The sequence below is a fragment of the Prenolepis imparis genome, unplaced genomic scaffold (genome assembly GCF_030444845.1).
Source record: "Prenolepis imparis isolate NDT839.2.m4 unplaced genomic scaffold, iyPreImpa1.0 SCAF_2, whole genome shotgun sequence".
In the NCBI taxonomy this organism is placed as follows: Eukaryota; Metazoa; Arthropoda; class Insecta; order Hymenoptera; family Formicidae; genus Prenolepis; species Prenolepis imparis.
The window spans coordinates 22,337,716-22,350,893 of NW_028141160.1; the positions used below are offsets into that span (position 1 = coordinate 22,337,716).

The following is a 13,178-nucleotide window of genomic DNA, read 5'->3' on the forward strand; positions in this document are numbered from 1 at the left end:
ACGGGACAGACATGACACGATCGTATTACGAATGTAACTTTGTAAACGACAGCGAAGCGATCGAGTCGTACGCGTGCACATCCGAATATTGTCTGTATTGTCGTAATTCGCAGTGCTGTCTCATACTGCAACGGCGACCACCACGTCACCTCTGGGAGGCCTGGTACTTTTGGCTCGGCGTTGCTTTGCTCGCTGTTTTCCTCGTTTCTTCGGTGAGCATACGAGTATATTATATGATGAAATATGCATCGAACTCTCGTAATTGTAACTCTTGTAACACGCGCGTGTGACATCAGCAGAATGTATTGATGCTCCCTCAAGTCGAAACATTAAAAAAAAAAAATATCTTTAGTATTACAATTTTTAATAACGCGAAATGAGGGAGATATATAAGTTTTCTATGTCTATAAATTCCTCGTCGTTATTTAGAGCGTGTCGTGCTAAGCTAAGAAAAAACTTCTGATTTATTTTGAAACTAGGTGAGCAGCTACATAGTCAGTAATCACAGACGTAATATTCAAGGTACAATTCCGATTGGACAAAATACGCAGAATGTCGACGATAATAGACGGAATGACCGGGAGTTCAATCAGCCGAGAAATAATCGGGATCAGATATCCATAAGCGTGATCTCCTCGACGTTCTTGCCGCAAAGAAAGATGTTGATAATTGATGCGCAGCCGAGCATCATGCATATGAGTAAGGGAAACCAAATGTCTTCCTCATTTCACATTCACCGCTGGTCTATATAATGTACACTTGCACCCGCATATTTCTGTGAAAAATCGTTCGGAATTGACATTGAGCGAAACTAAAGATCGAGAAAGTAAAGCTATATCGACTTGAATAAGATTGGCACTTTCTTAAGAAACTTGCTCGAGTATAACCCTTTGCATCGAGGTAATTGATCGTTTCATTGTAAGACACTTCTTCTGAGGTGTCATGCTCTTCACAAAGTGGCAAAAATTGAATACACAACGCGAATAATTTATATTTTTATCGCCTCTCGTATTCAAGTAGAGCGGATTAAGTCGAATAAAAAAGTCCCTATCAGTTTGCGATTTTCGCAATAATTAATGAGGAAAAATTAATTAATTAATTATTCTTTTAAATTATTTTTTCATTAATTATTGTATATATAATATAGGGTGTCTGGTAATAACTATATCACCTCTTGCATGCAGGTGAAGTGAATTAAACCGAGTAGAAACAAATATATATCTATATGTATATATATTATATATATATATATGTATATATATTATATATATATATATAAAATATATATATATATACACACACACACATATATATATATATATATATGGTGCGCATTTACACGCTAATAAAAGTGGAAAATATTGATTTATATTTCCAGCACCCGTCGTTGCGTAACAAAGCGCCACTTTGCCGGTTGCGAGACCGAAAGACTTGGGAAAAGACGTGACATTCTCCGTAACGCTTATACATATATCTCGCAACACGATAATACACACCACGCATATAATCGCTACGTCTTCTCGTCTCTTCGGTGAAACATCGAAGTCTCGCTCTATTACAGAGACTCACGCAACACTTAACTCTCGAGTGTACTTATTTATTTTTTCGCTCACGTGTAACAGCCGGTAGCTCTCGCTGTAAAACGCGCCACGAACATGAAGAATACTTCCGATAGTCGCGAGAGAGTTTTTATTTTTCGAGGTATGAATATGAATCTTTATTTTTTTACATGAAAATTGATGTCATTTGCGGATCGAATAAATCTCACTATATTCTTTCCGATTAATGCTATTACAACATGAAGCGTCCAAGAATTTTATCAAAGCGCGATAACTTCGGACAAACTTTACAACATACATATTTCGACAAACATTTTCGGTATTTATTTTTATTTGATATATTTCGATATTTATTTTTAATAAATTTTCTCTCATATATATATATGCAGAGAGAAAGAGGTATAAATAAAATAATAAAACTTTCTTATATATGATTACTCCAGAGGAATCAAGGATCATAAATCGAACGAAAATTCCGCGATAACTCCGAATGTTCCGGCGTAATGAGAAATTTAGCTTGGAGGATTATTTTTTTTTCGAAACGTTTCAAGAGTCATCGATTAACCGTAATCACTTTCCATTAGCTCCGTTGAAAGTGGCGGCGGTGCTTCAGCTCCGGCTCATTCATGTCGTTGACGATAATCTACCGATCAAATTCACGCAAAGATGTAACGACGCGCACGCAGCGTGCGTGTGTATGTATGTGTATATATATGTGCGTGAAAGTAACGACAATCTTTCCCGAAGCTATTACGGGAGAATTACAGGCCTCGGGCCCGCGAGCTCTCGCCGTGATTTCGCCCGATCGATTTAAACGATCAACGCGCGTATATATATTCTTTCTTCGGCAACATCTCGCCGGCGTAGATATACTCAGAGGACGGCGATAATCAGAGGATAACGACACAGCCTCGCGCAAACCTGGCAGCAACAACCTGCTCGAAAACTCGTTCCTCGCAACCGGGCGCAATTCTCCGATAATTAAGAGGATCCTCGTGTCCCGGATCATTGTGTCCTGGGGACACGAGGACGAGAGAGAATGAGCAGAGGCTAATTAAAAAGGACGGATGATTTTCTCCCGCGAGCGACTAAGGAGAATCCGTCTTTCTCTCTTTCAGCGAAGACTTTTGACATTTACGCCAATTATTACTTCATTCTAATTAATTTATACATCAAGAAAGAAACGTGACGCGATTATTTCACCTTTAAATTTATATATATTTGTGATTCCTTCTAATACCCACTGAGAGAATTTTCTCTTAATTAATTTTATTATGCAGTTTAGTAAAATTAGTCAAACATGTTTTATATTTTATTGTGATAGATATTATTATTTTTATTGTGATAAATATTATAATCAGAGAAATTCTCATAAAATTCTTTCCATACTATATATTGTTCTACGATTACCATGATTTTCCGGGTAAATTCTAAGAGAAAATTCTCTGTGTATTTTCCAATAATATTTCATTAGGAAAATATTAAAATCAATTATTATTATTATCTGTCTGATAATTGCGTGATTCGTCTTACTTCATGTTATTCCTCTAATTAATTTATACATGAAGATTCGAAATAGACATGATATTTTGCGATTTCTTGCGTAAAAATCTCGTATAATATACGTTCGAATGATATTTCATTCTGCATTAGGAAAATATGAAAATCAATTATTATTATCTGTCAGTCACGATTGCGTGATTCATCTATATACGCGTCGTTTGCATGTGCAGCAAGAATTCGATAAATTAATGATGCTATGCAGAAAGCAAACATCAGTGTTAACACGAAACAAACTGTTTCACAATTTATTTTTGTAATTTTATGCGATCAATTATCCGTGTAAAAATGTATCAAAACGAAGTTCCGAGATTCTAGAAAATTCTTTAAATAATACATTGAGAGAATTTTCTTTTAAAATTTACCCTGAAAATTATGGTAATCATAGGACAATATGGTATGGAAAGAATTTTATGAGAGTTTCTCTGATTAATATTTATCACAATAAAAATAATATCTATCAAAATAAAATATAAAATAAATTTTACTAAACTGCATAGTAAAATTAATCAAACATATTTTATATTTTATTGTGATAGATATTATTATTTTTATTGTGATAAATATATTAAATATTACAATCGCAGAGAAATTCTCATAAAATTTTTTTCCATACCATATTGTCCCACGATTACCATGATTTTCAGGGTAAAGTTTAAGAGAAAATTCTCTCTAGATATAATAGATTGTTGTATTCTATTTTATGAAACATCTTATTAATACATGTTCTATCATCGCGACATTCAATGCATTGTCTCGCTAATAGATCCAGAAGAGCGATCAATTAGAACTAGATTTCGATAAATTACTCATACATATAATGAAAGAAATCCTTGTGTACTCATCCGTCAAATCTTTTTATCGCAGACACTCGATCCCCGTCTGTGTAGCAAGAAGCGATCGACGAACAGACTGTTTAAGCCTCTGACGCGACCTCATTAAACTGTAACCAAGTGTCATTCCGATAACCCAACTCGGGCTTTTACCGTCCCCTCGATGTCGCGAGGTCGATAAAAAAATGTGCAACGTAGGGCGGGGGAGGAGAGGTTCTATCTTTCTCTCTCTCTGGTTAATGTTGCACGTACACAGAACAAACCGAACGAGGAATTCAACTCTCTCTCCCTGTCTGCTGCACTTGAAAAGACTTAATGAGGCTCGCGCGTCGCGATTGAGCCATTGAATGTCGATCGAACGGAACGTATATACATAGAAATTGCACGCTGTTGACGAAACATTGCCGTTTGACTCATTTCCTGCGACGATTGTGTCAATCTGGTTGTACCTAAGGGAAGTGTATGCCTAATATCGGATCTATTTTTAAAGCTCATTTTTAATTTTTATATTTGGATAATACTTTTTTAAACATAAATATTGAGTAAATTATGTTTACACGGATTTCTATAACTGTAATAAGTGAAAAAAACTTTTTCGATAATATAATCTTTTTTTTAAGTGTAAAAAAATGATAATTTCCGATATTGGACAAGCTATGTATTTTTAATATCGTACATCTCATTTTTAATTTTTTAAAGACTAGATTATTGGACAAAAAACATTAATATATATTTTAATTCATTAAAATTGCTTATTTAATTATCAATACATAATTTTAAAAATTCAAGTATAGAAACGTCAGTCTAATAAAAATAGCACACAAATTTGATAAATTATACAATTTGAACACAAAATACAAATGAATTACAAAATAATATAAAATTTAAAATCCTATTGACAGAGATTCTATTTAAACTAAAGTTACATATTTTTAAATATCGTGGATGTACGATATTAAGGGTTTTCTTATACTATCACAGAAAACGCGGCGAAGAAATAAGTGATTCAAAAAATCTTCAAATCGAATAAAATTTTTGTATTAATTTTTCAGTCGACCTTTGATTGTATTCGTAAATTTCTCAATAATTTTTTACTGTCTTCTTCCCTTCTTTTTTTCTCGGAATAATATTAAATTGAGCATACGCGTCTCGCTATTTACGTGCAATTTACTTAATCATATGCCATTCATAAAGTCGCGGATAAATACAACGCTAGACTGGGCCACGCGGATAAGTAACGAGAAAAGATCTTTCGATGAAAAAGAAAAGAAGGAAGACACCGCGTTATATGTGTACGTGTGTACGTGTGCCTTCGACTTTTCCGCTAACGAGGTCTGCGACTCCAGGTCGCCGGCGCCGTCTCACCCTCTCGCCATCGGGCGTCGTCAAAGGCTCGTTTACACCCGGCTCGTCGTCGTCGTCGGCGGGGAACGAATGCGACGACAGAGTCCCTCGGAAATATATAAAAGAGCGTACATGCGGGGGAGTCGTGCGCGTGTTATTCTTCTAATAAATCGGTCGACTTTAAGAGGGAGGGCGTCGAATCCCGCAGGAGAAAGAGAAAGAGAAAGAAAGAGCGCGTCAAAAGCACCGGAAATAAATCGGAGTAGAATTCGCGCGCGAAGAAGAGGTAAATGCCGCCGATGACGGAATTTAAAATAGATACAGAGAGTAGTAAATTGTCGAACGCGAACCGCACGACACCGGTGAGACGCGACGCGGCACTTTTAGTGGGAGACGCTAAAATTAGAGGTGCGAGTTTCAGCCGCGTTTCAGCCTTCGCGATTCCCGCGCTTCTTCTCCTTCGAACATTTCCAAATAGTCCTTTGAACCTATAAGACCCGGTTGGTTGCTTCGACTGCGCGCGCTTTATCAGTGAGAGAGAAAAAGAACGAGAAGGAGAAAGAGAGAGAAGATTATGGCTCGCATCAGCTGGCGGGCGACAGATCCAGATTCCGCGGCCTGATAAGCGAGACTTCCGGGACTCTTGGAAAAGGAGAGATGCCTGCTCGTCGATCGATAATCGGTCGATCGTTAGCCGGATACCTCGCCGCGGTGTGCATCGTGTCGTTGCCGACGAGTTTGCTCGCGCAAGTGGAAGGTAAGTGAGCCGCATGTCACGCCGGGTTCTTTAATTGGCGAAGGACGCTCCGTTAATGACGACGAGGGACGCGCCATTAATTAAACAGCCTCGGCGCTCTCGCTCGGTTCGTTGAAGCAATTCGGTGAAAAAAAAAAATCGGATCATTCGGGAGATCGAATATAATTGGCTTAAAATATATTTCATGATTTTATAAAGATTATTTCTTCATATTTTTTGACGATAATTAATTTTTTAAATAACGAAGAAGAGAAATGATCTTTTGAGAAATTTTTATACGAAGTTTCTTGTCGAGGAGAATTAATTTTCTTATATTTTTCTTAACTGGCGAGTCTTATCTTCGCACAAAATTATAAGTTGCGAACGTGCCAATTTGCATTTGTACAGAAGTTCAAACTCGCTTACGACCATCTGTCACACAATATTATGTTTCGTAGGAAGAAAGTGCGTGTGTACGAGCAAAGCCTGCAAGGAAGCCGGCGTGGATACTTGTAAAACGAGATTCTTCTGTTACACCGAACGTATTCTGACTACGGGACAAGAAGTTGGTGAAAGTACGGTCACAAGAGGATGCACAGAGTGCGTATGAATAATAAAAATTACTGCTGAGATTTAAACGAAAAATTATATACGAGTAGATATCTAATGTTTTTTTAAGTAGGAAAATCTCTTGCAAAAACTTGAGTTTTTTCATCTCGTCTCTGAATTTTTGTATCTTAAGATAAGATGTTATGCCTCTTCTTACGAGCAGGATGTGCGAGTTTGACAACGCTATAATATAAATTCAGGAATGCGTAATGGTGCGACGAATAACCTTGACGAGATAATCGAGAGATAAAATTTCCGCCATTTTTATTAAATGTCTCATTAATAATACCATCGTGATCGCCGCTTGTTGTGATGATGGTTGCGACAGGGAGTTCGTTCAACAAAATCCGGATATTATGTTAATACATCTGTCGACCGTTTTGCTACTCCTTTTAAAAGTTTTCGCAGAGACTTTTTGTTGTCCAATTTGAAATTCAATCATTCAATTCACGTCAATGATAGATACAGATGTAGAAATAATTTTGATTAGAATTCAAACTCAATTCTCCAAATAATGTCATTTCAAGAAGATGTTGACGAATCTAGCTTGTCTAAAATAGTCATATCACCTCTCAATGACATCGTCAATCTATTTCTCCGATTCACGAAACTTTAATCCAATTGATAAATTCAATAATACGATAATATCGCACACAGAGAGAATTTTCTCTTAGAATTTACCCTGAAAGGAAAGAATTTTATGAGAATTTCTCTGATTAATATTTATCACAATAAAAAATAATATCTATCACAATAAAATATAAAATATGTTTGATTAATTTGAATAAAAGTATAGTATTTACTATAATAAAAGTATGGTAAAATTAATCAAATATATTTTTAAAATTCTTTCCATATTATATTGTCCCACGATTATCAGGGTAAATTCTAATAGAAAATTCTCTCTGTATATATATGCAGGAGTGCCACGCCATTGTTGTGCGAGACAAAGTCCTGGGTCACGAGGTCGCGATCTGTCAACGCGGTGGAACCACCAGGTGGTGGTCCTCGTGGACAGATTCTCGTATCCTGGCCTAACTTAAAATGCTGCGACAATCGCGATTACTGCAACGCTGCCGACGACGACGATGATGACGACGACGAGAGAAAGATGCAGATGCCGGAGCGGACGCGAACCCCGATGGATCGCGAGATGTTGGACAGTCCGACGAATCGGGATGCGACGTCGACGGAAGTGCAGCCTGATCGGAAGTACGACGATTCGGACGGGGAATTCGGGGTCGTTCGATTTGTAAGCGATCGCGTCAGGGCGCTGCACGTCGCCGCCCTGATCCTCGCCATCGCGGCCCTCATATCCGTCCTGGCATCTTATTACGTGGTTACAAGGTCCGCAAACTCTTTCTCTATCTCATTTACATTTACAAACATAAATTCAATTTGTTTAATATACTCATTCATATTCACATCGACTTGGAGAATGTTTATTCTCGAAGGAAACTCAATATATCCGGTAGTCTCATTAGATTTTCTTAAATATATATAAATTCTAAAATTGTCAGTAAAAATACGAAATAATTAGAATAGAGATTTATTTGTTAATTTATAAAATATACAAAATAAATTTATAAATAAAAAGATTAATTTAAATAAATTAGAATAAAAAGATATTCGAGTGAAAAATTAATCAATGTCAGAGAGTTAAATAAAATAAAATTAATGCAATAAAATAAATAAAAATTAAAATTGGCGCGAGCAAAATACATATACAAGCTATTGTGCAATGAGACGTCAGTCGCAATATATACGCAAGGTTGCACGAGCTGCCTGTTAATTAACATTGGATATAATTAACGATCGGCGAAGAGATAAATCTATTCAAAAGTAGTGCTTTGGTAGCAGAGAGGGACCACCCTGTGTAACAGATCGTGAGCATCGAGGCCGCACGAGGCGAGAGTATACGTTTATAGTAACCACCTACACATGATACAGGACTCGTTTTTCCCACGTGAAACAATAAATCATGTCGCGATTTCTCGAATAGCAAAAATCGACAATGCACCTTCCGTTATTATAAATTAGATTCAGTAGTTTATATTTACGTTGCAAATATGAGAGAGATTAAAACATATATTTTTTTTTCATGCAGTTCGTGGATGCTTTTTAAATCTAATGACAGCATTCCTTTTAGGTTCATGCCTCATTATCTGTCCAGTTTCTTTCTTTTTGTCCGACCATTCCCCGACCACACATTCTCAAGGTATTTTGTCGCGATGTATTAAAAGCCGCCCTCTTATCAGTCTACCTCTCGGCGAGGGGTCTCTCTTCAAGACCCTCGGGCCTTGAAAGGCATAGATAGCGCAACTTGCACAGGCCACTCATAGACCTGCCCTCTAATCTTGCTTCTCCGAATGGTTAAGTGGGTTTTCGAGTTCGGGAATGTCTCGGTTCGACCCGTCTCGCGTAAAACACCTTAGCGAACCCGCACCTATCGTTAGTCCCTTATTCTTTTTATCTCGAAATGGATGGCATCGCGCACGCTGCGTTTTACGCGATAAAAAAGAGAGCCCGAAGCTATTTCCTTTCCGAAAGGACAGCAATTTGTTTGATTACGCGAGATTTAGATTTCTATATTTATTTAATATATACCGCGAAATAGCTGCGCGGTGCCCTTTTTCGTCATCCAAAAAAAAAAATAATAAAATAATAAAAATCGTAAAATAAATTATATATAAAATAAAATAAAATTATAAAATAAAAAACGATCAACTCGCTTGTATGGAAATGTAGTGTTTTGTATATAATGCATTGTTGTAAATTGGCAAAAAATATTTTCACATTCTATATGACTCTGGGAATATATAATAATCATGTTAACACCCGTCAATAATTAATAATGAATGCCAGTTTTATCCGTCGTAACATTCTGCTTATGTAAATTTAAACACTCATCGAAAAAAAATTCTTACTCTCTATATGCATTATTGTTGTTCTCCTCCACTCGATAAAGACATCGACATTCTCTCCGGCACATAATTTAACCGAGTGTCACTTCTCGAATGCGCGATAATTGATTCCTTCGATCATTTTGTATCGCTAACGATCATTTCAGTTCCGCGCGTTTTACGTTCAAAGGATTGTTTTCCATCGCGTCGTTCACGGTTTCTCTAATCCTCGTCAGACAATATCCGAGTAAGCTGCCTTAGGGAGGTAGTCGGGATAAGATCCGGTTTTAAGTGGACCGGGGGGCATCTCTCATCCAGACGCGATGCGCATCGAATCGATTTTTGATCGTGATTTATATCACAGGAAGCTCGCGACGAGAGTCGACGTGATAATACCGTGACGAATCCATTTATGAATCTCCATTCACGTGTTTATTCTTTCATCACGAATATGTCAGGCAAAATAAACACACATACTGTGTGTACAAAAATCCTACAAGATAGATACTGCAAGAAGATAGAAATTTAAGTTGATAATAAATAATTCCTTGTTATAGATTCCTGAGGAGCAATCGTTATATAAATGACGCTGTAAATTACTCGTGATGCCGAAGACTTTATTATTGTGTTTCTACGGAGTCTAATTGTGTGGTCTTCTCTCCAATGGGACGAATTAGGATATACAGGTAATGTTTATAACGTCGCATTTTTTATGTTGCAAAATATTGTATAAATATAAAATATGTAAATATAATATAAATGCAAATTTCGAGTGTATGTTACGTAAGAAAAGAATAATATATGTATCTGTTGGTCTTCTTAAACACGCGGTTGCTCCATCTTTCTCTCTCTCTCTCTCTCGCTCGCGCTTATAATTCTCTCGTCTCGATCGTACGTCGCTGATCAAATAACGAACGGAAAATATAAATAGAAGCCGGCCGTGCGGGAGATAACTGCCGCCGACAGGCCAGTCGAGAGTCTCTGTATTAAAGCGATTTTTTGTTACGTCCGCTGAATGGCTTTCGAGTTCCAAACAGTAGCGCCGACACTCATCGGATCATGGCTTGCAGGATTGAATATCGCAGATAATAATATTATCTCACGGATGCGCTATATCTATTCAATATCGTAGCACTCGAAATGATATGTAACATCGACGGATGTCTTAAATTCCAAACTGCGTTAAGATGAATTCAATTACGATTTAATTACGATTCGATCTCGAAAGATATCTGAATCCGAATATCTGTGAAAATTATATTTGATCTTTTTATAATTTTATAAAATATAATTTGTAATATAATTTTATAATATAATTTTATAATATAAATTTTGACAAGTCTACTTGGACCCAAATATCTGAAAATTACATTTCATCTTTTTCTAATTTCCTAATTTTCATTATATATAATTTTTTTATAATTTCGCTCGCTTTTTTGTGCTACCTTAAAATTACACCGAGTTATCGTCGAGTGACGGAGGGAGAGGTTTCGCTTATCTCTACTTGGGGATAACTAGATACCGGGGAGGTCTCGGGGAAAAAGAGCCACGTCACAGACCGTGACGGACGATTCGGACGATATTTGAGAGAGATTCCCGAACACACGAGTACGCATATACACGTTAACAAAGCTTCCTGAAGAGCGCAAACCAACTCCAACTCTCGTCGCGTCCTCCTTTGTTCTACAATCTACATCGTATGAGTAACGGGCGATGTTGTAGCTCGCATTCTTCGCTGCCGTCGAACGAGACCCCTCGAGGGACGGATGCCCAAGTGTATGCCAGGTGAACCGGGCCCCATCGGTCCCGGGCCCCAACCCCCCGAGTTTCAACGTAATTAGTCATCCTCCTCCAGGTTAACGCATACACGCATACATCCTGCCGAACGAATAACGGCGAAGAGAAATAACGTATGCTCGCGACCCGAAACGCTATGTCATCGTGAGAAAGAGAAAGAGGTTTTCATCTAACATAAATAAATTGATGAAGAGAGCAAACGTTGAAGCGCGCGCGAGTACAGTGAATCCTCTGTGAGTCTAGCATAATCGCGCGTTGAGCTTTTTGAAGGCGCGTTGGATGTGCAAAGCTACCAGAAGATGACGAGAGAATGTATGATGCGTCGCGAATCTCAAATAATGAATCAAAAATCACTGTACATAAAATTGTAAACGTATTGCAGAGTGTGTAAATTTAATTGCATTTTATTACAATGATTTTAATTAACGATATAAAATCGTATAACATTGATGCATTAAAAATTAAACTTTTTGCCAAGTTCTAAGAAAGCGTCCTTATAAATTGATTAAGGATATGCGAAAAACTGGCACATTTGTGAATTTTTAAGATATAATTTTAAAATCTTATATATGTAAGAATAAAGAATTTAATTGATATTTACATTGTACAAAGCGTTTTATATTATATATTAAATTAGAAATAATATATTTTGATTATATGTATGTATATGATAATCTTTTATCGGTTCTTCATTTTTCTTGCATTTTTCGCGATCTGATACTAAAATAAAACAGCGTTGTTTATTTAGCGTTTCGCAAAAATCAGATCCATCACACTGTTAGTGTTGAAAAAACTGCTGTTTACTCTTAAATCCTAAAGACAATATATTATATATATTTCTTGTCTTTCAGTTTTGTGAAAAGGATTAATCCGTTTTACATAAAGCTACTCTCCTTATTTGTATACCTGTATTTCTTTCAACCCTGCTTATACATTATTTATTTATTTATATAATATATATAATACTGTGCTTTTAGGATTATATATATATATATATATATATATATATATATATATATATATATATTATAATAGGGGAAGGCATAAAAGCGAAAGAGAGAGAGTGGACTTATCGTTGGACGCTTATCGCAACGGAGAACGGATAGCTAATTGCCTCTACTTAACCAACGATGTATCGATCGTTTAAAGTTTAAAATCTTGTATTTAGATTGCGAACGGAGAACAATAGAGCGACAGCGTATGTACCGCGGTAGAGAAAAAGAAAGAACGGTTCTCCCGACATACGGCTGACGATCAGCCGGGGAAAAAGCAGGCAAAGACGCGTCGCGTCGCACCACTTTGGCGTCGTCGGGGATCAGGCGCCACCGCGTGTCTCCCCTCTGTGTCCTCATGCTGCAGCAGTCCTCATCGCCGACTTTCCGCCGACAAACCGCACGCATACCATTTCACACACGCTACCGAGCTACACACAAAAATACACACACAAATGCCCGCGGCCCGACTGATCGTCGGATGGATGGATGCTCGTGTTCGTGTATACAGGGGCCTCACCATCGGCTTCGTTAATGTAAGTGTGCCCTCCTCGGAAAAATAATCGAATTCTGTGCGTTGCGCCGAACTCGATTATCTCCATGCGCGAAATGCGATAAACTTTCACAGCGAATGAGAGCGAAATATATATTTATAATATTATATTATCCTATATATAATATTATATTAATTGCCACCTTTTGCCAAATTCTAAGAGGATCCTTATATAGATCGATATAATTAAGGATTAGCGAAAAACTGGCTCTTTTGGAATTTTAAAATATAATTTAAAAATCTTATATATATATATATATATAAGAATAAAGAATTTAATTAATATATTGTA

At 36.9% G+C, this 13,178-nt stretch overlaps 2 protein-coding genes across 4 annotated transcripts; both read left to right on the forward strand.

The window, feature by feature from the left end:
- Window positions 1-11: 11 nt before the first annotated feature.
- Window positions 12-3,499, forward strand: LOC145932733 (uncharacterized). Of its 2 annotated transcripts, XM_083031934.1 has the most exons (3): window positions 12-212; window positions 480-699; window positions 1,379-3,499. In XM_083031934.1, exons 1-3 carry the CDS (start codon window positions 12-14, stop codon window positions 1,393-1,395), a joined length of 438 nt encoding a protein of 145 aa, XP_082888060.1. In that variant the 3' UTR covers window positions 1,396-3,499. The 2 variants fall into 2 exon arrangements, with proteins under 2 accessions (XP_082888060.1, XP_082888059.1); XM_083031933.1 differs by lacking the exon at window positions 1,379-3,499 and having other exon boundaries at window positions 480-1,213.
- A 1,284-nt stretch (window positions 3,500-4,783) lies between these two features.
- LOC145932731 (uncharacterized) lies at window positions 4,784-13,085 on the forward strand. 2 transcript variants are annotated; one of them, XR_014424772.1, is made up of 5 exons: window positions 4,784-6,053; window positions 6,491-6,632; window positions 7,563-7,988; window positions 10,102-10,230; window positions 12,510-13,085. XR_014424772.1 is itself a non-coding variant. In XM_083031931.1 (4 exons), the coding sequence occupies exons 1-4, from the start codon at window positions 5,954-5,956 to the stop codon at window positions 10,148-10,150; spliced, it is 717 nt and encodes a 238-aa protein (XP_082888057.1). In that variant the 5' UTR covers window positions 4,784-5,953; the 3' UTR covers window positions 10,151-11,835. The 2 variants fall into 2 exon arrangements, 1 of the variants encoding a protein (XP_082888057.1); XM_083031931.1 differs by lacking the exon at window positions 12,510-13,085 and having other exon boundaries at window positions 10,102-11,835.
- Window positions 13,086-13,178: the final 93 nt, after the last annotated feature.